The sequence below is a fragment of the Lepisosteus oculatus genome, chromosome 9 (genome assembly GCF_040954835.1).
Source record: "Lepisosteus oculatus isolate fLepOcu1 chromosome 9, fLepOcu1.hap2, whole genome shotgun sequence".
NCBI classification, from domain to species: domain Eukaryota; kingdom Metazoa; phylum Chordata; class Actinopteri; order Semionotiformes; family Lepisosteidae; genus Lepisosteus; species Lepisosteus oculatus.
The window spans coordinates 17,425,961-17,452,167 of record NC_090704.1 but is presented as its reverse complement, the minus strand read 5'-3'; the positions used below and the strand labels follow the sequence as shown (position 1 = coordinate 17,452,167).

General features: G+C 37.5%; 1 protein-coding gene across 2 annotated transcripts; it reads left to right on the top strand.

Annotated features, from left to right (window-relative positions):
- The first annotated feature begins 9,619 nt into the window (after window positions 1-9,619).
- Window positions 9,620-25,753, top strand: c8b (complement component 8, beta polypeptide). 2 transcript variants are annotated; one of them, XM_015355813.2, is made up of 12 exons: window positions 9,620-9,740; window positions 11,493-11,649; window positions 12,011-12,158; window positions 16,170-16,311; window positions 16,579-16,711; window positions 16,807-17,004; window positions 17,810-18,050; window positions 20,573-20,701; window positions 22,447-22,610; window positions 23,398-23,551; window positions 24,026-24,094; window positions 25,514-25,753. In XM_015355813.2, the coding sequence occupies exons 1-12, from the start codon at window positions 9,661-9,663 to the stop codon at window positions 25,666-25,668; spliced, it is 1,770 nt and encodes a 589-aa protein (XP_015211299.2). In that variant the 5' UTR covers window positions 9,620-9,660; the 3' UTR covers window positions 25,669-25,753. The 2 variants fall into 2 exon arrangements, with proteins under 2 accessions (XP_015211299.2, XP_015211298.2); XM_015355812.2 differs by lacking the exon at window positions 25,514-25,753 and adding an exon at window positions 24,278-24,558.
- The last annotated feature ends 454 nt before the right edge of the window (window positions 25,754-26,207 follow it).

Here is a 26,207-nt window from a genome sequence, read left to right as displayed (position 1 = left end):
AGATTAGAAATGGATGGAAGTAAAGGCACTGTGTGGATGGAACTATACACAGTGTTAGAAACCCACTATGAAATGGCAGCATCTCACTGAGAATAAAACATTTTATAGTGCTGGCTTAAGGAAACAGCCTTTCCACCTCTCTTGCACATCAGTATCCATACCTAGTTATTTAAACAAATTGCCTCTAATTATAAACATCTTAATATGCTGGCTCTGTGGATCCGCATCAGCTATGTTTGCCCATTCCTTCAATTCGTGTGCATCCAACACACAGTTCAACGCTAGCAACTACACAAAATCTAAAATATGAGCTCTACTTGCCACTTACAATACCAACAGTACCAGCTAACTTTAGTAGTGACATTTTCATGGATCTTTTTAACGATAAAATTTACAACATCAGACTTCAGACACAATTAAACAGGCCTCAAAAAAGTCTGGTACAAACATTTTCAGCATGGAATAAACCGTTACTTTAATGGTATAAACCTTAAATGGATTCATATTCTCAATAAGATTTGGTGCTCAGTAACATGACTTAGAAAATGACAGAAGACATACGTATCATGCTTATCCTTCTATTTTTCATAATCATAAACTCCTTAAGGCAGTTACATTTTCTCTGTTCTGACCTGGAGTTACAGAGAAATTTAAATTCTAATAAGAGATTTGTAATGAGGAAAGTCATACCAATCACTCATACAGTACCAGGATTTGCAATTACAATACAAATACTTTCTTTCTGTATGTGTTTATTTTGCAGTTTGAGTCTATGGCATTCCTATGGGGGTCTATACTCCAAGGCATGACTTTTTTATGGGAACATGACATTTTTTTAAAGTCTTTTAATGCAAGCTTCATATAAACCCTTAGCAGTGGTTACTGTCTGGAGCAGGTACTTGAATGGCACAGATTCATTGAAATGATTCAATTTCTTTTGAAAATATTTGGGATAATACATATTCCAGAAATCACAGCCGTTGAATTATCCAGAAATTAATTTCTCTCAGGGTGTATTTAACCCCTCATGGATGGCATTGTATGAAATGAGTTTGTAGTTCCCCATTTGCCTCTATTATGAGATGCTGTGGACACTATTTTATACATTTTAGGAGTGTCCATAGGAAGGTATGTTCTAGAAAGAGTGAACTTCTGTTTTGCCATTATTTTTAATAGGGACGTTACATGTTTACACTTGGTGCTCCTACTAGAGGAGAGGATATGATTAATCTAGGCTTATCACAGAAACTGAAACACATCTGGTTGGTGAGTCTACTGTGGGTAAAATGTTACTGGTACCGCATGTTGTAAAGCTCGGTATTTTCTCTCTTGGCCTGACTTTTTTTAATGTCTGAGTGTTAGAATCCATGTTGTTGCTGGTAAGGGAACGGTAGGTGCTGTGATTGACACAGTCAAAGCCTTGTACAGAGATACCATTGTAGCTGTTTGACAGTATTTTAGATGCCCTTAGTTAAAAGCATGGGAGGAAGTACTGCCAAGGGGAGGGGGGGGGAGCAAGGATTTTTTCTTTGAGTTTGTGAGGTTATTTTTTGTTATATTGTGTTTCAGAAAGCAAGAAAATAAAATTTACTGTATGATAAAAAGAGAAAGAGCTGGAGTAGATCCTCAGATCAGTTTGCTACCAGCAATCAAACAAAAAAATGGAAAGAATTGTCTCCTCCTGATTGGAACCTTTCTTACTGTCTTATAATTTATCAGGCTACCTTTTAATTTCCACTGAGAGAAGGAAGTCACTTGTCATGCAGCTATTTTATTCTTCATTGCACAATATGCTCTAAGTTAGCAAATGAAACATGAACATTTATTGAAATAAATCAAGAATACGATTAACATGAATGTATAAACATCCAAACTATACTTTATCACATTTAATTATTGTTTACATCTTCAGCCTGAGAACAGTCACCCGTTGCTACCCAACGCAGAAACACAGCCACTAACTAGCAAAGAGAGGACATTAGCTAGCCAATATGATAAAGAAATAAATGATTATTTTGTTTATTTCTTTTGCACATTTATTTGAACATTTCCATCGATTGTACAAGCACTTGGAAACTGTCCAATCCCTAGTTCATCAAGCATTTATCGGTCTGGCGCTGATCTGTGTCTTCTAGGATATAATGCAAGCGAACTCTTGTTTTTATGTCCACTATACAGTAACTACGCTGGGTAAACGTTCTGAGGTCAAATTCTTCCAGCACGGGGGTACCTTTAAAGCGGAGATGACGGCACCGACATTTTTTGGCGCGCCTTCTCTTTAAAGCCCTGGCCAAATATGAAGACAGTACGTACAGTTATAATTCAAACGGAATTAAAAACCACACATCCCAGTTACCATGGTGGTGCTTGTGATCATCGCGTTTAACCAACGAAACAGGGCGAAAAATCAGTCACATGACTTTGGGGCAGAGTTTCGAAAACTTAACCTATCAGCAACAAAGCGAAATTTACACGATAGGCTACCTCAAACTGTCAGTTACACGACTGTGTATGTCACTTAAGCCACTCCTATTTGGCATTTTAGTTATGGAGGCGAGAAGACGCCCCCCCCCCTCTCTGGGTGTCTGATTTGCCGCCATCTTTAACTGTTCGGTGTCCGAATCGGAGTAGCTACGCATACGAAATAAAGTTAATCCCAACTACAAAACATATATTTTTGTGGTAAGAGGGCGCAAAACATCAGTATTTACTGCTATTAATTACTGTACGATTTATAGTTGAAATCTGAGCCTAGATATAAAGTTAGATATAAAGTTAAAATCTCGACAAAGCAATGTAGGAAATACAGAGAAAATAAATCCTTTCTGACATCTAAAATCAGTTTCGATCAAGGTCTCTAAAATGAACAAGAAAAAGAGGATTTTCGGAGGGCAATTACGTTGTGTTTATATAGAATAAGTGATTTATGAGCAATCTAATTTCTTGTTCGTTTAAAACAGTGAAATGTCAGCTGCAAAAGATCGCACCAGAAACAGCACTCTCTCTGCCTGTCATAGACGTTCAGGAAAGGCTGAATGAAGTCATGTCAAGTACAATAATTCAGAGATCAAAAATAACAGTTGTAGGACAGTATATAAGGAGGATAAGGATTTTGAAGTTGACTAAAAATCTGATAGGTAACCAGTGCAAGGACCTGAAAACAGGTGTAATGCATCCCTGATAGGATTCTTGCTGTCATATTCTGAACATATTGAAGATTGTTCAGTGTGGATTTAATTTCCCCAGTGAACAGGATGTGCATTTATTAATTCTAGAAAAAAAGCCTTTCTTGATTTCTCTAGTTCTTAGTTTCTCTAGTTCCCTTTAAAATAAACTATTATTCCACAATGCAGAGTATTACATGGCCAGTATTTACACATGATATTTGTGATTTCAAGAAATTAACACAAGCAGCTTTTGGAGATTTAAGTGTTGGCTGAGTTATTGCAGGATAAAAGACTAGAGATGTTGGCAAGAAGAAGATAATTTGAGGAAAGCTGAGGAATACACTTATAACAAGAACACTTCATAATGGGGTTAGGCATACTTTTGATGAAGATGATGAAGTTAACAGACTATATGTTTACATAGATACTGAAATAAGGATTGTATTTTAGATTATGTGTAGTTGCTGGCATTGAACTGTGTGTTGGATGCACATGAATTGAAGGAATGGGCAAACATAGCTGATGCGGATCCACAGAGCCAGCATATTAAGATGTTTATAATTAGAGGCAATTTGTTTAAATAACTAGGTATGGATACTGATGTGCAAGAGAGGTGGAAAGGCTGTTTCCTTAAGCCAGCACTATAAAATGTTTTATTCTCAGTGAGATGCTGCCATTTCATAGTGGGTTTCTAACACTGTGTATAGTTCCATCCACACAGTGCCTTTACTTCCATCCATTTCTAATCTCTTTATCCAGTACAGAGGATTTGGAGCCTATCCCAGTAAGCGACGGACACAAGGCAGAATACACCCTGGACATAGCGCAAGTCCATCACAGGACAGACAGACACAAACACACACACACCAGGGCCAGTTTAAATCTAACCTCAGAACCTTTCTTTTCAGAAGACTTAGTGTCTGTATCTGCTTCATTTTCTAATTTTGGTAGCACCTCTAACTGCTTGTCTTTCTTATATGCATTTACTTTGTAATCTGTGGTCCTTTTATCTGTTTTTACATCTACTGTATTGCTTTGAGATGCCACCTTTAATGGTGATATATCAAATAAAGTTTTTTATTATTGTTATAGGGAAACATGATCAGATTTCCCCTGGTTCAGATAAAAAGATCTAAAGCATACTACTTTGTCACTCTTCTCATTCCCTTTACTAAATGACTTTTCATACTAATCTGATCAATCTAACTGCCAGTTTTCTGTGCTTTCTCTATCCTGCTAGATTTGCAATTATTCTGAAAATTTTCATCTTGAAATAACTCATTTCTAAATACCTTTTTCACTGTTAACATCTTGCAGCAATTCTGCAACAAAATATACACTCTGACAGTTCATCCTGCTACCAACATTAAATAAAACAAATCTTAAGATTTCTATATTTATGTCTTTATTTAGTGGTTTCATTAGTGACAAAGGCTAAACTTTCTTGGGAAAATGTCTTTTATGTGTTGCGGAAAAAACTGACTTGCTTTAACAAAATATGTTTACAAATCCTTTCACCTGGCATTTTCGTAGTTAGAAGTTATGGAACGCTCTGTTAAAAGCAAGGGAGTTTTTATGTCCGTTGCAGTTCTTTTGCAACATGAATATAATTATATCGTTATTAATTTCTTGAGATACGCGATTCCATATTATATTCCCTTTTAATCAAATTCTAAAAGTATGCTTGTTGACTCCGGTATCGCGTTAGTTAAAGACTTCGATGCTTAAAATGTTTAGGGAGAAATGGAATACTGGTGTGTATGTTTTCTTTTAAGTACCGAGACCAGCCATATACTGTATGTTTAAGTTCCAAAATTAATATTGTTTATGGACTTCACACGCGTTGCAGTATGCTCCTATTCTTTTTATGCTCTGGCACTAAGATCTCCCTTCTGCTTTGTGTAAGGATGGTATCAAAAGCAATCTTAAGTGGTGAGAAAGCTGTGCTCAATGTATTTAAGGGACTTAAAAGTAAAAGGAGATGCTTCATATTGCTTGACTAATTTTAAAAACTAAGTTATATATGCAGACGCTCCCTCTCCCTCTGTGCGCTGCTCTGGTGCGCCGGCTCTTACACAGTGCCTGTCTGCCGTAAGCGTTACAATATACATACCCAACACTGCTTGTACCCATCTGTCATGCAAATAAAACACCTTGAATTGAATTGAATTGAATTGAGGGGAGAGGGGGGGAATACTAAAGCCAATACTGGCTCAATACCCTCAATGGGCTTTGACGTGCTAATGCGTTGGTTTAACAGTCCGGGTGTGGCAGGCTTCCAATGTCAACTCGACTCGATTGGAAGACAATGAACGTATTTTGTGATATTTAGAAATATAAATTTGTTTGGTGCGAGTGAGGTTTTATTTAATCTCTGACCAAGGGAAACGTTTCATTTTTTCAAAGAAATGTTTGTTAAAAAATAAAGTCATAGTTCCATGGGATTCAATCACAGACCATGTGACATGGGAGTCAGGAAACTAACACACAGCACCACCGGATTTAATAACGCAATAAAAACGCTATAAAATAATGTGACTAGGCACAGAAAAAGTTTACAGCACAGTACAATAATAAATGCTGACCATGACTTTAGAAGCATAAATTACCTTACACTCAATTTAAACACAAGCTGTCTTTCTGTATGAACCTCTAAGCTGGTTCATACAGAAAATGTAGAAATACATTAGCCTGATTATGATTAAAAAACACATAATTAAACACGCGTTTGCGATTTAAATCAGAACACGATTTAAATCAATATAAATGTTTATATTGTAACGCATACTGTCCAGCCTCCATTTCTCTATAAAAATTTACTCTGTTGCACACAGACACACACTAGAAGCAGGAACCGCTGTCAGAAGGGAAGATATGTTCAAAATATCGCAAATATCGATCATGTTGCGATACTTTGAAATATAAAAGTCAATTGATTGTCCATAATATCGCTATTCTATTTTTTCGAAGAAATGTTTGTTAAAAGAAAAGTCCAGTACCAGCTGGATTCGAACACACAACCTGCCAGTTGGTAGTCATGCACCTAGACCAGTAGGCTACAAGACAGCTCACATGAACAGGCAGGCGAAACAGCCCTACACAGCCATGTCGCAGTACACGGATATAATCATACTGTTATTAAATTCTTTAGATACGCGATTCCATATTATATTCCCTTTTAATCAAATTCTAAAAGTATGCTTGTTGAGTCCGGTATCATGTTAGTTAAAGACTTCGAAGCTTAAAATGTTTAGGGAGAAATTGAATACTGGTGTGTATTTTTTTCTTTAAAGTACCAAGACCAGCCATATACTGTATGTTTATGTTCCAAAATTAATATCGTTTATGACCTTCAGATGCATTATGCTCCTCTTCTTTTTATGCTCAACTACTAAAATTTCCCTTTAGTGGTAAAATTCCATATAAATATTCAAAACTAAGCGGATTGAAATGTGCACAGTAAAGACATTAAATGATTAAATCTTTTCACTACCAACCAATACACCACGGGTGCCCCTGTCGGTCATTTTGGCCAGCCAATCACTTGCCCTGCGGTGCCCTACGGTGCCCTGCGGGTTGGTTACTGTACCGCGGGTTTTTACCGCTCATTTTGAATGGCTGCATCTGTAGGACTGATATATGCATTCTTAAAAGCAGTACAGTAGGTACCACACCCATGGAAAGGGAACTATTGATGATGTTGACAATTAATAGGCAGATGTCTGGAAGCAAGCGTTCAGTGAAGTGGGATAGGACTCAGGCAACAAGTTGTTCTGCAACAATATTTTTTTTAAGTTGATCTGAATTAATTGGGGTAAATTCAGAAACATCTGACACAGAGGGAATTTCAAAGTTAGGGCTTAAATATTTTTCTGGAACAGGAACAAGACTAAGGCTTGATTCAGATAATTGTAGATTTATAATCTTGGACTGAAAGAATTGCAAAAACTTAAGAGAAGTCAGGTGTGGAAGAAAGAACAGATTTGTCAGGGAGTTCAATGCGTTTGTAAATAACAGAGAATAGCACTTTCTTAGTCCGAGTGCTGATTGTATCCAAGATATAGGAGGATCTGGCAGAAGCTAGAGCAACTCAGTAGACTTGCAGGTGTGCATTATAAACCTAAAATATTTTTCCCTCTTGTGTACTACAGTGTCAAAGACCGAAGTTTAGCTGTATATCACGGAGAGGAGGGTTTGAATTTTAAAGGTGAGTTTATCCAAAATATTGATCATCACAAGGCTTAAATTACTGACTAGGTCAGGTGACAAAGATGACCAGTCATGTAAAAGGGGAGAACTAAGTACAGAATTATAGAAATCATTAGAAAAATCAGATTTCAAACAGTACATTTGTTAAGCCTTGCCTTAACTTGTTACTCCATGCAATCTACACTACACTCTACATTATTGTGTTATACATGGATAAATGTTTATAATCAATAATTACAAGGTAATTAAAATTGTGTTGAAGCATTGAGCATATTTTACTGGAACGGACTTTATTACCTGCAGTACCAATTGTATTGTTCTGAGGTCAACATAAAATGCACTTCCCAGTCTATTGTGACAACTGCAGTGCTGCTCTTCAACAATATTGTCAGTAAAGGGACAGCAGCATTTTATAACAAATGCTATGATTTCAAGATGAACTAAAGCATCATTTTATTACTTCTTAACTAACCCTAACTATTCTGATTCAGAGTTTGTACCCAACAACAGATGGTGTTGTATTTATTTCAATACATACAGTACAGTATGTAAAATTTCACCAGCAGAGGTCTCTAACAGCCCTATGTGCAGTTTACTTATACTGTAAACATTTGTGCAATGAGGATGAGGCAAATTCCAGTTAGGAATTTTCCCTTGAGTTCAATGCTTTGGTAAATTAAAAAACAATGTATTTTTTTTTATCCTGAAGGAGGAATTTTACCTTGGCTTTAACAGCCAAGGTCCAAGACTAAATAAAACGTCTTCCAAGGTAAAGCCTAGAGCAGAGCACTATGCTTTCAGAAAAGAATGCGACCCAACTTGTTCTTTTTCTTAACAAGAAATAATCTTCAGACTATGATTACTTTATTGTTACTTCTGAGAAAATAGCTGGGGTTAATAATGATAGTGATTTTGTCATCATTGATGTATCATTTTTTAAAGAATTTACACAACAATGTAACATGTAACATTTGTTTTTTTTCCTCCAGAATACAACAGAAAATATTTAAAGCACTCATTTATAATTTAAATATGAAGGCAAAGATTTTATGTTTTTTCTTAATGTTTATGAATCTAATAATGTTATATGTGTATAATAATTAAACATATTCAGGATAAGAAATTGAGGATATAGCTGCGTTTTTGTGTTCAAACTCACTTCATTGTTTATTTATTGGTACAAAACTGGTCCTTGGACAGCAAGGAGAACTTTGAAAGAACCCCAAGGACATGAGGATGCAGAGATTTCAAGAGATGTGGGTTATTTTGTGACACTGGCCTTGCTCAGCACCCAAACATGAGTCTAATGCTGCAGGGATTATTTCATAATTGAAAAGAATGCTAATTATAAAAAGATCTTTGGTTATTTTTTCAAACAGAAACTCTAATGCTTTTTAGCCCTTTCATTTTTCATTAAAATTAATCTAGAGAATTACCTTATATGGGTCTCCCACAGCCCATAGATTTACTCATATGAGATTCTAAATAATATTTCAATGGATATGATACAGCATCCAATATGTGGTCTAGTACATCTTAAATTTGGACACTTTTATGCTGCTATGTCTGAGATTATTTTTTAGTATTTTGTTTGAAAGTGTTTTTATTAGTAGTCACTTTACTGCATTAATAAATTTCCAAAAAGCTTTATGAAATTATCAGTAATTGTTGGAAAGTTTAAAAAATGTTTCATTTCACTTCTCCAATTTGTTCAACAGAAAATAACATAAAAAACACACTTTTCCAAACATTGTATGGCACTTTTCATACGTTAACATCAAATGCCCTTGTGCTATGGCAGGCATGCATCTATTCTAGAACAAGTGAGCCTACACATTGCGTGGGGGTGTGAGGTTTTAATGATAAAATAAGGGACTACAGTACAGCAGTTACAGTATACTATATATCATTTAATAGTGTTGCAATAAAGTGTTTATTGATTGACTGATGGATTCATGTTATTTTTTTAACCCAAGCGTCACTTCAGTAATTGATCTCAAAAGACCCTATGGTTGTCTTTGTAAGTAAGTGATCATGTGTATTAATTTGAAAAGAACTTTAAAAAATTGCATTATATTTTACATATATTTTACATTGACTTATCCCCTAATGCATAGAGCTGCTCTTTCCGTGAGCCAAACCTGTGCAGCAAAGAGTTAAGACCCTAAAAACCATGCATATTGATTTCCTCCTCAATGAGTAAATATTACAAGTCTACCCCCTTTCAGAAATGCAAAGGGCACTTTACTGTTTCTTTTAAAGCTCTGTATGTCTGCTGTCAACTATGACACCCCTGTCTGTGATCCACATCTTTTCCAAGAACCCCTCATTCCTTCTTTTTGTGTTGCTACATGTTACTAGGTGGTAAGTGCATAAATAATATTTTTATATTTGTATCTGTATATAATCTTTAAAACTCCACAGTTTTGGAAAAAAAATCTTAAGCACTTATAAATAGTAAGATAAAACTCCTGAGGTCTGTTAATGCTACCAGTATGGTATTTATTTATGTATCCTTTTGTGGATCCATCTGTAAAACTCTAGGGATTTAGTGGATCCTGACTTTTACAGAACACCCATTCTGTAATTCGTAATATGGATATCCTGAAGCACAAATACAAAAGTTTTTAATTCCAAAACCTGTCAGTGAAGGTCAGGGCAATAAAGGAATGTAATTTTCTGAGTCTTGTAAGTTTCATTTGCTGTCATGCTCAATTTAATTCCTTGTCATTTTAAAGCTCTTTTATATGTCTCCCTACCAGATTCAGTAGACATATCTATAGCTACTTCATGTTTTAAAAAATAATAATTGGGTTGTTATTTTCATTTACTTCACAGCACATTTTGCAGTATCCATGTTTCAGGGCCTGTTCAAAAGTAAAATGTGGTTGACTATGCATGGCAAAAAACATCACTTAAATTGTTTCTGCCTCATTAATCATTTTGAATTATTTTTTGCCTTAAGTGCCCCTACATTTACTTAGATTAGTTACCATTACATGTCTATTTATAACTGGAAGGCAAACTTCAGTGACTCAGTGATTCAGATGTTGCTTCACTGGTAGTTCAGCTTTGGGGTCTAGATAAATCATTCCAGCTGGATTTCCATTTCACACAATCTTCCACTGAGGTTGGCATTATGGTGGGATAATAGTATGTCAGTATGGATTTTAATAGTTGCCTTACATGTAACACAATGAAATGCTCATTCAGTTAATGCATGGTTTTGTATTTATTTTAACAGTTGGAGTTGTATGGATTGCTGACAATTTATAATTTATTATTTAAATTATGTAACACAATTTCTCTCCTCTGTGCTTCCAGTGCCGCATTTCCTATTAGGCACAGTAGGCACAGTGCCTAGGGCCTACAAACATTTTAGGGCCTGCGAAGGAGGGAAACACTAGTGACTAATGAAAAATGAGCTGAAACAACATGCTTACAATTGACTCTAGGGCTCCAAATACATAATCATACACTATCTAGTGGCTGTTCTAGAAACTAGAAGTATCTAAGGGATGGTCCATCAATCCCGTGGTTTAGCATTAGAATAGTGTAGCACCCACAACGGTCGCTTTAGTAGCTGCACCTCCCCTTAGCTATGGGCCAACAAGGCAGGCAGGGGGCAGGAGCCATGGGGCTGGACTTGAGGTCAGTGTGTCGACCGGAGATTGACCTAGCAGTGTAAATAGCATAGAGAGTTTATGATGAGCTATTGTAAATAGTTGTCAGTGTTAGCTACTTTGTCCTTGTAACCCACCATAAACCCCTTAATCCTTACCCTGTGTGTGTGTGTAACCCCTTCAAGGAGTGTCAAAGTCTGAGGAGCAGAGGAAAATAAACATGTTGTTGCCGGCACATCATGGATGTGCAGTCATTGCAATAGTTTAAAGTGCATCATGTCAATCGATGTAATTCAATTGGGGTTTACCCCTCTTTTTGCACATTTCAGAGTGAAAGTGCCTAGGGCCTACGACCACCAAAATTTGGCCCTGTGTGCTCCGCAATGATATGTCTTACACGTCAGCTTAGCTAAGTTCTGCTCTTTAAATTCCTTTGATCTCTTCTTCTTTGATTCTTTTTATGTTTCATTATTTGCCTGTCTTTTGTGAACAGTTGCAGTGAGGTCCAGCTGAGCCTTCACAATTCCAGCCTTAATGTTCTGTCCAAGGTTCGCTGGAGCCGGTCAGTAGGGGGCCTACCAGAGCCTGTGGAATGTGTTTTTTCAGAGTGGTCTGAATGGACCCGATGTGATCCCTGTCAGAAAAAGCGAGTAAGTACCAGTCTGAGAAAGGCTCTTTTTGCCTCACAAAAAAAAACGAATTCCGAAATTAAATGCACTGTCTCTTTCAACAGGATGCTATCACATCCATAAGGCTCTTTGATACATTGCTGGCCTAGTGCTGCTATTATACTGTATAATGCACAAGCAGAAAATTGCAGTCAGTTATATAGTGATTGGTTTGATTACAGCAGAAGGTGGGAACACCCAAAAAAGTTTCACATGTATCTGGGTACAATATAAAGGTTGTCACAACGACCCCATAAGGAGCACAAATTGTGTGAGTTTCACTCCTCCCTTAAATGAAGGATTCTGCAGCCACTGGTTGCCTCTGACCCCTCTCTCTGTATAGTACCGCTACACAAAGCTGCAGCAGCCCTCCCAGTTCGGAGGGGAACCCTGTCACTTCCGCGGACGAGAAGAGGAGGCCTGTGCCCCCCCATCCCGCTATTCCTGCAGAGACAGTGTCCAGTGCGATGGCTTTGTCTGCACCACCACGGGTACTGTAACACCTTTCTCAGCACAAAGGGGGCACTATTTCTTACATAAAAGTAAAAGTAAAAGTAAAAGAGTGTAATAATAAGTGATTCAATATAGCTTGTCTTCCAGCAGTGTGGAAAACTTTGTTTTTAAACAAAATAAGAGAACAGATGACAAAAATGGAATTACAGACTTTTCTCCAACTTTTTCAGTCTCCTAAATAGGTCTCTCTAGTTCAACTTTCTTATCGCTGTAGGTCCCACATCAAATGGGGGTTAAGAGCAAATAGCTACTTGGGAACTCTGTCCAATGTACTATTTGTGCAACAAACCGTTTCCCGTTCACCATGCTAAATTAATTTGAGTGTCTTTATGTTCTTTTTTACTCCTGAGTCTGAAGTATCTAAATTGTTTAGTTATTTTTCATATTTTATATTATATTTACCAGTTAATGCGTGTGTACCATGTGTTGAGTTCACAGCTCCCTGATGCAACCTGAAAGAAAGGCTAAGGAGAGAGTTGAGTTCGAAGAGTGTCCCATTAAACCCCAGTGTCAGTGCAGGAAACAAAGAGCACAAAAGTAATTTCTGATAATCCTGTTGGAGCAGGGATAGTTGTGCTGAGTAGATGAAGTAAAAATTTACAAGGGATCACAGTAGTACAGTAGCTAGTCACACACACACATACATACAGAAAATGGCTCACACTATGTACTTTTTAGATCATAATAGATTTTTTCCAGGCTGGGAAATGTTTATCTACAAATATACATTCTTATAATGAAATCAAATAAAATTTAACTTAAAAAGTCTAATCATATATTTTTAACCACTTACAGTATCTCCATGGACACATTTAGCCAATTTACACATGGAATTTCCTCCCCCTTAAACATTTGTTATATCGCTGCAGCAGAACATAGCAGGAGCCTAGTTCAGGTCTTAAATCGAAGCTAACCCCCTTGGCTTTTAGTGTGAACAGTCAAATGTCTTATATTTCTTAATGTGTCCACTCTGCAGACACACATATGAAAACAAAACCCCAAGAACACAGCAGACGAAAATGTTTTTTTGGTCTTCAGAGGTCGGATTTTTCAACTATATGCGTGTAAAAATGTGTAAAAATTTGAAAACCTTCTAGGTGACTTCTTCATTTTGAGGTAAAAATATTGAAAATAATAAGAATAAAAACCATTGCAATTGCTATAAAAACCTTTAGACACTGCTTGAAAGCCTTTATCTGCTGTTATGCAATGGAAAAAAAACTCAAGAGTTGCCTTCTGGTGTGAAAAAAAGGAAAACTGATAAGAAACTGATAAAAAACTGGTTGGTTACCCCCTTCTGACTCAATGATTGACAGCTAAAAGGCAGGCGGAATGCAGCCTGAGGCTTCTAGAGCAAGTCTCACCCCCTAAGGGATCTGAATGGCTGAAAATACAACGAATGACGGTGCTTTTTACCAATCAGATCGCCTTATTTCTTGCGGCCCTGCTTCAAACATTTACTACTATTTACAACACAGGCAATAACTATCAGTAGCCACCCGGTCTGGAGATAAACTAGTCTGGGTTACTTTGGATACATATCATGCTTCAGAATAAGGTAAAATCATGGGATATATATTTTTTTTTTGCTGGTTTTTGCTTTTGCGATTTTGTTGGTACAAATGTATGATATTGACATGCTTTGCTGGCCGGGTGGCCGGGTGTTTTTATTGGGGTTCTGCTGTTTCATTCATTTATTGGTTTATTGCACAATAGTGTCACATCTGTGGAAACAAACGTTATGGTTTTGTTGTGATGATATTGGAGAATACTTGCATGTGAGAAAATATGTGGAGTGGTTTGAAAAAAACTGTTGTTTATCTTGCATTATCTTAAAAAAAAATGAAACGACATGCGTGGTCGTCAGGGATCCGGGCTAAGTCTCTAACCATTTCTAACTAGTAATAATTAGGGTAATAATAATTCAAACTGAGTGAATGGGGTTCGCAGAGACAAGGGAAAAATTATTTCACAGTCACAGACACAGTGACGGCTGGAAACGAGGAATTATTGACTGGGTCAATTTAACAGCTTTCAACTTGTTAAGCAACAAAATATTTAATGGAACCATTAAGAAACCCATGACAGATCCTAAAGAATTGAGCTTTTGAGCTGCTTTAATTTAATTACCACAGGAGAAGTTTCAAATAAGCAGTATAAGACTCAATAGAAAGACTCTAATGCCTGTGAAGAGGATATGAAAGCTAGAAGGACCTTGACAAGACATTGTTGGATCTTCTTGAACACAAGTGCAATTGCTATGTATTTAAACTGATTTGGTATAAATAACTGTATTAAATAGTGTTACAGCTTTAGGTGACTGAGAAGTGTCTATTGGATTTTAGTTAAAGTTTGTGAAACTTAGAAGAGTAAACATTTCTTGCTTCAAAGCAGAGAGGATGTTTGCTGAGGTCTGGGGGTCCCTTCAGCAAAAAACAATTTGAAAGTTTACCTTGGTATACCTAGGTAAGTTGTGGGTTAATGATTGTCAATGAACAGTACAGAAACATGCAATATAAGATCACATTAAGAACAACAGAGAGGGACAAGAAGCAAGAAGAAAGAGACAAGAGATTAGTCAGGAGGAGGTGGAACTTGAAGCTTGTGCCAGGCAAGAGCCCCTGCTTCATGATCATCCTAACAAAACCTGACTGGAGCTAAGTGTCAGAACCTTGCTAGGGGAGAGCTTGCTATTCTGTGTTTTTCGCGAACTTGGTTTTCCTGAGTAAAAGATATCAAGGTTAGAAATGTCTTTCCTCTTTGTGGGTACATTTGTACAATAGGCTCACATTTATTTTGGGGCAGGGTGCAGAGAGTGAGAGATTTAAGTGCAGGTTGCATTTGATTTAATTAGAAGGTAGCTTATCTCTAATGTGGCCTCTGTAGGCTTAAAGAGTTTAATACTTAGTAGAAGTCTGGGGTTTTTTCTGGATGATTAGAATATTAGGCCTCTGTTAGGCCTTGTCTGTAAATACTGTACATAGAATAACTTGTGTGTTGTATGTTTTGTTGTGTGTAGTGCAGTTTGTGATGCCATTGTAAGAAATATTTGTTTAACCAAGTGTGCCTGAATTATTACTCTTCTTATCACCAAAGCTATGCCAGAGAATAAAGAATTCATGCGCTTCTAATCATACCAGCGCTTAGGTGTAACGAACAGTTCTTTCCGGACCCTATGCAGACGACACAATCCAAAGAAGTGGGGAAACACTGGGAAAACGTCATGCAGGAATACGGGGCTAAAAACAGGGGGGTGGGTCCAAAGTGCGCTGGTGCACGGGGGAGGTGTGGCCGAGGCAAACAATCCAAGAGAGTAATCCTTAGAGGGTATCCAAAAACACAAGAGTAAGCCCAAAGCCAGGAGATCCATCAAAACAAGGAATTAAAAACCATGAACCAGGTCGGAACCGGCGGACTAGGAACAGGAGCAGAGGTTAAAACCTTAACGGGACCAGGCGGTTCCAGGTCCCGGACTCGCATGGTGCGGAAACCAGATGCAGAGCCAGGATGAGCGGCAGCGCCTGGCTTTTAAGGTGGGCTGGGAATAGGGATCAGGTGCACAGAATAAAGTCTAAAGTGAAAGGGCTGGAGCGCCCTTAAGGAGGGGGAACTATAATCGTGACATTAGGTATATTCTGGAGAAATCACTTACACAAGTTGGGGGTTATGAATATTTATTTTACTTATTGTCTTAACCACTCGGTCAAATCCTGATTTTCTCTATTTTCATAAAACATTTGTAACAATATTTATTTAAACTCATGCAGCTGTAGAAACATTTGTAGAGAGTAAAATTCCATGAATGCAGGATAAGTTCCATTCAATAAATTGAGAAACTGTGAGAAATGGGAATGAGAAACTTCTTCATAACCCCAAGACTGAACATGCTGCTTACTTATATTAAGTATAACCTGGTAGATAAAAGTTTATAGACAAAGTGACCATGAGCAGACAAAACCTTCTCAAACCCTGAACCCTATGTCTTCCAGGCAGGTGCATTCCCCAGAGGCTCGTGTGCAATGGAGATGATGACTGTGGGGACCGCTCTGACGAGAAAAGCTGCAAGAAAGTTTACAAACCCTGTAAGACTAAAGTAGAGGAGTACTGGGGAATCGAAAACTTAGGAAAAGGGTAAGTCTTTGTGCACCCAATCTGCCAACCACACACAACAGACTTACACTCTGTCATACAGAAACAGTGAAAAACAATCACGTTCATCAAAAACATTGTTACTGTCTTCCTCTATTACTCATATTCCTGTCTTAGCTCTGAGGCTGCATATTTTCAGTGTAAATAATGGGTTTCCAATATATAGTGTTAACTAGGTTACATTTGTGATTTTGTATCATAAAAGCTTTGTTTTGTTTTCTCATTTCTATTCTGGTTTTTTATCTCTAGGATAAACATTTTGAACAGCAATTTGGAAGGTGTTGTTATTGATAATAGATACTATGGGGGCAGCTGCTTACCACAATACATTTACAACACAAGATTTAGAAAACCCTTTAATTTGCAACACTACACTCTGGAGGTAACTATATTTTGTCTTTTAATTTGCAAGATCAATCTCAGAATTTTTATACTGCAAAACTTTAAAGTACACATTGCTTTTGTCTCCTTTTTTAGACAAAAGGAAATTATGAGTTCTCATTGGATGCATACGAGTCATACTCCAGTTATGAAAAAGACACATTCAAGGCACACAGTTCTCAAAAAAGCGTAAGCTTTGGAATTAGTCTTCCTGGCATATTTGAGTTTGGTTTTAACTACCAAGATGCCAAATTCAAGAAGAATGTTCAAAAAACCCGACGTTTATCTGGGACAGTAAGTAATATAGAAGCATGAATAATTATAGTAACAGAATAAAAGTGTAATTGAAGGATGACAAAAGAGGAATTATGGGTATACCATGGCATTGCATATTTATCTCTGAAGTATGTCTTTACAAGAACAACATATTTATATATTGCAGTTAACGTCAAACGTTAGTGGTTAGTGGGGACTGACTTACTCCTTGACCACAAACTTTCCTTTCAAAGACAAAAACTGTGTTGCAAGGAGTAGGATTTGAGATTTGTCAGCCAGTGCTCTCTCAGCTCCTGACAACGTAATGACACCTTACCAGATGCATTAAAAGGTGCAGTGACTTCAGTAATAGACGCCCTATTCCTCCACTCAGTGCTGAGCCACTTTTCTTGACAATGAGAATTTTTAATTGTAAATATATGATTGGCTTATTTGATGGGCAACTGAGAGGAGCCTGTCTTCACTCACTCTTTACCTAAATGTAGTATGTACAGAGACCATTGCCAGAAGCAGAGCTGTAAAGACATTATAATAAAGACAGAATTCCTCATTCAAAATTTGGTGGGAAGATTACCCTAATTATAAATAAAAAAAATACAAAACATGTTTATGAATTGCAAACAAGTTATGCCTGTGCTTGGTGCTTATACAAACCTGTTTAGATATACTAGCACCCTTCATTACATCTGAAGATCTACAAGCCCTTCACTGTAGGCTCTCAACTGAAACAAACATAATGTAGCCACTTACAACAGCTAGAGAGAAGGGTGGGAAAGTAAACCCGTGCTTCAAACAAAGGTTAACATGCTGTTCTTTTTTTCAGAAAAGCAGTTTTGTGCGAGCACATTCCAGGCTTGAAGTGGCACAGTACAAGCTGAAGACACAGGATCTGATGCTGCACTATGAGTTCTTCCAAAGGTTGCAGAGCCTCCCTATGGAGTACAGCTATGGAGAGTACAAAGAGATCTTCAAGGACTATGGAACACATTACATTACTGAGGCTACCCTGGGTGGCGATTATGAGTACACAGTGGTGCTGAATCAAGAAAGTATGGAGCGTACAGGTACCATGCAATGATGGGATTACTTAGTTCCTGAGTGGCATCAACCAGAGAAACTGCCTAATCATAGTCAAATTTGAACCTGTTGTACTAAGGTCAGGCAAAGGTTAGGATATATACTCGCAGTATAAGTGTAGAATTGAAATATATGGATGCTGTGTTAATATTGCACAATACATTAGGAAGGGCTCATTTAAAATTACCAATACTCGGTATTGGTAACCATGATAGAAAAATGTAATACTGCTGCTCTGGAATCGGTCTATGGATATTCTTGCAGAGTACTCCAAATGCCATCTGAGTTGAAAGGGTCCACAGATACCTATGGCAACCTCAGCTGGAATGTCCTACAGCTTGCTGGCACACATGAGTTTGCCATGTAATTAGTATGAGCCATTTGTGTCCTCCCTCCTAAGCTTTGTGGAGGTCGCAAAAAAGCAGAATTGTCCATTTTTCACACAGTTTGGATTTCCTCTCTTTTTATCCTCAGTTTTGTTATAATATGTTGTTGTGGTTACTTTTGGTGACTTAGAGATTTAGAACTGGAACTTCCTAAAGTGGGGAATAGAACAAATAAAATAGTTAGGATTCTACATTTTGACCTTAAAGTGTAAATGTAGCTGTTTCGCAATATTAAATCAATTTATACCTGTAACTAGATATGAAATCTGCTCCTCTTCTCTGTTAGCATTTGTGCATACTCACACAAAAATGATTAAAAAATGGCTTTGAAAACAGGTTTTAATTTAAAAAACCTGACCCTATACTGACTAAACCAAACCACTAAAATAGGCAGAGATATGTTTCTTAAGTATGTGCTTGAATTATCCACAGATTCATGCTACTGTATACACAAATGATCCCCACATCTCCGCTCCCTCCCAAATTTATTATCTACTTTAGTCTACGTATCAAAAAAGTGGTTGGAGCCAGAATCCTTAACACCCAACTCTATAGTGGAGTAAATAGTCCTCGACACATACCTACGACAACTGCACCCTGAACTGAGACAAACTGTTGGACAAATGAATCCTTAAACTGTCAATAACTTCATGGCCACCTCAGAAAGGAATTCCAAGGGGGGTTCTTCTCTGTGTCAAGGACTACGAAATGAAGGGAGCACAACCAAAATGAGAAGCTAAGGAAACGATTCTGTCTGAACCCATGGATGGCAATCTCCTTCCCGGGTTGAAAGACAGAAGAATCACGATGACATCCCCTATGTTCCTGGTGTGGGACAGAAGAAAATGAGGCAGATCAATGTCTCAGAGACAAGAGAGTACAATAATAATAATAATAATAATAATAATAATAATAATAATAATTACTTACACTTAAATAGCACTTTTCTGGACACTCCACTCAAAGCGCTTGTCAGGTAATTGGGACTCCCCTCCACCACCACCAATGTGCAGCATCCACCTGCATGATTTGATGGCAGCCATAGTGCGCCAGAACGCTCACCACACATTAGCTATCAGTGGGGAGGAGAGCAGAGTAATGAAGCCAATTCATAGAGGGGGATTATTAGGAGGCTATGGTAGGTAAGGGCCAATGGGAAATTTGGCCAGGATGCCAGGTTTACACCCCTACTCTTTTTGAGAAACACCCTGGGATTTTTAATGACCACAGAGTGTTAGGACCTCGGTTTTACATCTCATCCATAGGACAGCATCTGTTTACAGTATAGTGTCCTCCTCACTATACTGGGGCATTAGGACCCATATGGACCACAGGGTGAGCACCCCTTGCTAGCCCCACTAACACCTCTTGCAGCAGCAACCTTAGGTTTTCCCTGGAGGTCTCCCATCCAGGTACTGACCAGGCTCACACCTGCTTTGTTTTAGTGGGCTGCTAGTTATGAGTTGCGGAGTAATATGGCTGCTGGCCATAAAATGGTCTGTAAAATTGTCAACATCCACTTAGCAGACCACCAAATAGAAAAGGAAGACCATCAGATCCCTAAACCTGGTGTATTCCTAGAATCAGTACTTGTGAAAGGTCATTCGCTATGAGCACTCAGGGATAACTCAGGGAGAGTCCTCTGGTGTCCTCTGAAGTGGCGAGACCTGCTCAAGTACTGGAAAAAAGCCTCATGGTTACCTTCCCACTCCTAAATGTAAGCTATATGCCAGGTGGCAGGGTGGTAGGGTCCCTCTGGGGTACGGGAACAGACCAGACTGGTGATGTATAATAATAATAATTGTTGTTGTTGTTGTTATTAAGTGCCTAAATTGTTACAAATAGGGGTTACAAAAATAGAGAATATCAGAAAATGACTGTGCAAATTAATCAATTCAAATAAATAATCATAACCTTCAAATTGTAAACATTATGCCAAGAATATACCCAAGCTATTGGTATAATTAGAGGCACCTGAGATCTTTGTTCTCTGGCACAGTCTTGGTGAGTAATAATACAACAATAATTCAGGAACACCGGGTTAAACAAACAGTTCCAACAGTACTGACTTAAGAAGTCTGAGTATGGAGTCCTGCAATTATTTCTTGTGATTCTTGTTTCAGATTTTACTTTGAGTGATGCAAACAAGTGTGTCCAAGCCGGCCTGAAAGTTGGAGCTAACATTGATGGGCTGTATGTGAGTCTTGGAGCTGGTGGTGGCAGATGTCGGGGTCTGCTAAAGGAACTAGGAGGTAAATAAAGAACAGCTGAAAGTGTTGTCAATCTCTCAAGACTTGTCATGCAACTTTATTCCTTACTGAAAACAAATCTTTTTCCCCTCTGAATTAAAGACTATTGTTGTAATTTATATTTTATAATATGGGGTTCTTAATTTTTTGCTTTGTTGGTGTTTTTTTCCAACAATAGTATTTTTTTCTATTAGGAATAACTGGAATTTTCTGATATTCTGCAGATCATCCATAGATGATCCCATCCCCCATGCTACCATTATCCTCCCACTGTGAGAGGATGCTACTTTTTATTGAAAACACAATTCTGTATATATCTGTGTTAACAGGAGCAGGTGATTACAGTTAAGCATGTGCCAAAGGTTATGTTAATGCCAAATGAAATGTGATTGTTACATTCACTGAGAAGGAACGTACAGTATTAAGGACTATCTTTTATCTGCCATGCAAATGTTTCCCTCCTCCTTGGGAATAGGACAGACATGTTGAATTGCATGGACCTTTGAAGTCTCCTGCAAGGGAATATTATTGAATTTGACAAAAGCATCCGATAAGAGTTGTCAAGATTTGTACTAGGTTCAGGAAGGCAACTGTTTTGTCAAGGGTTCCTGATGAATTTCTGTCAGAAGTGATAAATGCATTACATAGTGATTGCCCTGCAATGAAGCTTCCAAAATGCCATTTCCTTAGTTTTTTTTTGGTCTTCTTTATAATGAACAGATTAATCTCATCAGCGGAGAAACCTTTTAGTGTTTAAAGAGTTCCCTTAGAGATAATACTTACATTTCAGTTCTCGCCTTTTCGTTCAACACTATGTACGTGACACCAGTTGTAATAGGAAGATTTGGAGGGATGCAAGGGTTTGGTTGTGACATCAGCACACATGGAATTCACCATTCCATGTTACGTATTATATTAGTAATATTTTTTTGTTTGTGAATCATAATATCCTTGTTCAGTAATAATCATGGAAAGTAATTGGTAATGATGGATAAAAAAATTGCATCACAGACCAACTTTGCTATATTAAGTAAATAGCTGCATCAGCATGTGAACGCTGCAAAGGAACAAGTAAAGGTTTATTCCATGCTAAAAAGAGAATAGAAGAAATACAAAATTTCAGCTGTGGAGCCTTCTTCTCCCGAACAAACTACATTACTTCCTACTCATACACATTATCTCTATCAGGTGTATTACAGGGGCTTGACTGACTTAACAAGTCAAGGCTATTTGGCCCATCTAGCTCATTTGTAACTATTTAATCCAAGGATCTCATACAGCCATTTCTCAGAACCAATGGTGGTATCAGCTTCAACAACATGACTGGATGGCTTTTTCTAGACTTCTATAACCCTGTGCGTAAAGAAGTGCCTCTCATTCTTGGTTTTAAATGCACTTTTCTCTGTACTTTTCACTTGTGTCCCCTGACATGATTTAGTGTTTTTGAATACAGTATTCACAGTATGGACTACAGTATGGACTGTAGAGCCTGATAAAATCTACCTCAAAATGAATATGCTCTGAATTTGGAATTTGCCTTGAATATCTAAATAATCTAATATCTCAAATTTTCATGTTCTCAACAAATAAGAAATGTAGGCTTGATGGCTCTGTCCTGTGCTGCTTGGAACAATACCTTCCCATTAACACATTTCACTGAAAATACATATTTATATGTGTGCTCAAGTAATTTAACCTGTATCGTTTTGTTTTATACACTTCATTTTTCATTTCCATGGACACTGAAGACAGCAAAACAGAAAAGAGGTTTGTTGAAGATTTTATTGTGGAAGTGAAGGGAGGAGCCAGTGAGTATATCACTAGGTTGGCGTATAATCAGCTGCCGACTCCGGCACTGATGCAGGAATGGGGAGAAGCCGTGCAGTACAATCCCGACTTCATCGAGAGCAAGGTACGATTGTAAATATTCATTCATAGATCTGTTTTTGTGTAATATAGGCAACACATACTGATCACAGCTTGAGATACAATTTACAGAAGATTCAAATGTCTTCTGAAGTATTATTTCCAGCTCTGGATCAGATCATTGAAAAATAATTTAATAAATTAATAAGATTAGGACGGTATGGTGGTGCAGTGGTTAGCATTGCTGCCCCATAGTGCTAGGGCCCTTGGTTTAGTTCTGGATCTGGGGTGCTCTTGTACTGTATGTTTTCCGTTTGCTCTCACAGGCTTCTTCTGGGTAGGAAGGTTTCCTCCGGTTATGGCACTTTGAGAAACCACTTTTAAAGGTGCTATATAATTAAAGTTTATTAAAGACATACTTGTAGGTGAATTGTCTTCTGGGAGAACTGGCCCTGGTGTGAGCGTGTGTGCCCTGAAATTGGCTGGCATCCTGTCCAGAGTGTACCCTTCCTTGCTCCTGTTGCTCACTGGGATAGGCTTCAGCTGTGTTTGATAACATAGTTAGTTATATGGATTAAAAAGATTATTTAGTAATAAGATGAGGAAAGCAACATTAAACTTTCAGATGGACTTCATATAATTTGAATAGTACTATTCAAAATCCTTTATGACCTTTCTTCCAAAAGACATAGCAGTATTACTATATGTATTATGTGTAATAATATACTGTATCTCTTGACACCGCATAGCATCTAACAAAATGGTATTCCCAGCACTGGGTAGTGGTCCAAGCTGAGCTCCAGTGATTCAGGACATCCTTTATTCCCATGTAGACAGAGCCTCTGTTTGAGCTGGTAACCTCCAAAGATTTTGCTAATGCCAATATTATCAAGAGGAACCTAAAACGGGCCTTAGAAGAGTACCTGGCTGAGAGCAGTAACTGCCGCTGTGCCCCCTGCCTCAACAATGGAGTGGCTGTGCTGAAAGGTAACTTCAGCTCTGCTCCCAAAGGCTTAATTTGGGATTTATTTTCGCTGTGGTATGTTTAGATCTAAGTCTGTTCTGATCTATAGAATAAATATATATAACTATAGAGTAAGAAATGATACAGACAATATCTGAATTCTCTGTGAATTCCTAGAGCATGTATTTTGTTTGTAATAAACAAGTATTTTGTTTAGTATCATACGTATTCAAAGTCTCATGCTGTCTAAAATTGTCATCAACATTTTGGCTTCTTTAGCAGAAATGATACACTTAACACGCAAGGGTTTTTTTCAAATCTTTAATTACATAATTTAAAAGTTAACTCCTCCTAAAATTAAAGAAAGAATGAACTGATGCAGTGTGTAAAAGATCTATCCCAATACCTAGAATCTTACTGTATGTGTATCAGCAATGTAGCAGTAATGTGATTAAACAGATCTGAAAGTCATGCTCATGTCATTGTTTTCATCATAGACACTAGGTGTGAGTGTGTGTGTCCCATGGGATTTCGTGGGAGAGCTTGTGAAATCACTCAAAGAACTGGTAAGCCTGCTGTGTACAGATCATTTTCAAATTTTCAGCCGTTAGGTCAAAGTCCAATGAGACAAGATGACAAATATAAAGAAAAAGCACACTTAATATTTTAGTCTTCGGCTTTATCATGCCTGACTGAGTTACAGTCCTTGCCATAAGACCAAGACTGCCAAAATCTCTCTCACCTGTAAGGAATGAACCAGAGAGGCTGGGATGGGATGAAGGGAGGTGTTTTAGAAAAGATGTACTCAAGGGAGCAGCAGCAGGCAAGTACAGTATTCATTAAAGAGAAATCTGTAGTACAATCTGAACTCCTAGTAAACGTTTGTTTAACCACTCCATTACATATGTTCATTTCAGATTATTTTTACACTAAGTTTAATGTTTTCGCATATTCTTATATACCATGTGTCAAACTCATAGCCAGCGGGCCGCATTCGGCCCACCATCCATTTTAATCCGGCCCTTGTTAGACTTCTCTGGTCAATTGTGTGAGTCTCGCAACAGCAGGATGGCTAGTCGACTGGATAAGATTGCTTACGATCTACAAGAGCAGCTTTCAGAGAAATCGACTGAATTTATTGTATAATCACTTGCAGACTTTCTTGCATCAAAGAAAAGAGCTCAGGCTGCTGGCTTGGCAAAGCAACAGTAGGCTAACAGTTTGTGATGTAGACCTATCCTTATTTGTGTTTGTTTTTATTTCAATTTATGTATTTATTTCAATTCATTTTGTGCAATATAGTTACATTACCAAAAATTACCTACATTTTTTTATCTTATTTTTATCTTGAATACATTTTCTTTTATGAAATGTTCAACCATATTCTTAAAAATAGGGATACTGAAGCAATATTTTGTTTGTATAGGCTACATTCACTTGCATATGTGGAAAAATGTATAATAAAACTCTAATCAGTATTTATCTCTGCATTTGTGGCCGCGACATGATTAAATGTTTTTAGTTTGGCCCCCATTAAAAATGAGTTAGACACCCCTGTTATATACTGACATTCCCTTTGGATCAAAGCCTTAGGTTACCAGGCCTGTTTTCTCAATACATTTTCAAAATATAAGTTGCTAGATTCCCAGTCTGTGTACTTTAATTTCTTCCAGTAGAAAACAGTGAATAAGAAAGAAGAGACTTGTTTAATGATTTTCAGAAAGAGTGAATATTTGTTTCGTCTCATTCAGTGTTCAGAGTTCAGATTTTGTTACCTGTCAATACAGAAACATTTAAATCACTTAATCATGTAAACTTTAAAAAAAAACAAATGGTACCATCATTGACTCCCATTGTCCATAATGTTATGATGTCCATGATATTGCTTTATATTTTCTACTGTCTTTGATTAATGTAATGATTCTGAAAGAAGAGTGAACCTCTTGTCGTGACCTGCTTTTGACCTTTGACACTGCTTCTTGCAGGGGTTGCAGTGGACGGCAGCTGGAGCTGCTGGTCTCAGTGGTCGACATGTAGTGGCCAGAAAAGACGCCGTAGTCGCAGCTGCACTAACCCCCCTCCTCAGAATGGTGGTGTGGGTTGCTTTGGGATCAGTGAGGAATCTGAGACCTGCAAGTGATTTGCTTACTGAAACAGCACTTCTTGCCATGTCCCTGATTACTATAGAGAAATAAACTATTTTCTTCCTCTGCAAAACACTATGACATTGTTGTAATACTAGCATTTTTTTAATGTTTCAGAAGATGGCAATCATGTACAAAATGTTTTCAGAAGTTCCAAAATGGTTTTTGATTACTTTTTACTATAACTATTTTGATTATATTTATTCTGTGAAGTGGACGGAAACTAGATTCTATTAGATTAAGATATTAGAATTACTGATATAAATTAGTAATTTAGATCCCTGTGGTTCTGCACTGAATACATCACTGGAATTTGAGCATTCACCCCTTACCTGTCACTCTCTGGGTTTAATGCACCTTCTTTAAAACTAAAAATACAATATTTAATGAATATTTTATTGTATAAATTATACAATATGGTTTGTGTTCATTACTGCTGTTGCTTGCTCAAAGAAATCAATGGATACAGTAGGTTAGTTAACCACGACTACTTTCTACTTTCGAATACTTTATAAAATCAACAATAAAGTTCATT

Bases quoted from the DNA above. Each gene is read 5' to 3' on its own strand.
- c8b (XM_015355812.2), top strand. From the start codon at position 9,661: ATGACACCCCTGTCTGTGATCCACATCTTTTCCAAGAACCCCTCATTC. The intron at 16,712-16,806 runs GTAACTATATTT...CTCCTTTTTTAG, and splicing joins TGCAACACTACACTCTGGAG to ACAAAAGGAAATTATGAGTT. The intron at 17,005-17,809 runs GTAAGTAATATA...TCTTTTTTTCAG, and splicing joins CCCGACGTTTATCTGGGACA to AAAAGCAGTTTTGTGCGAGC.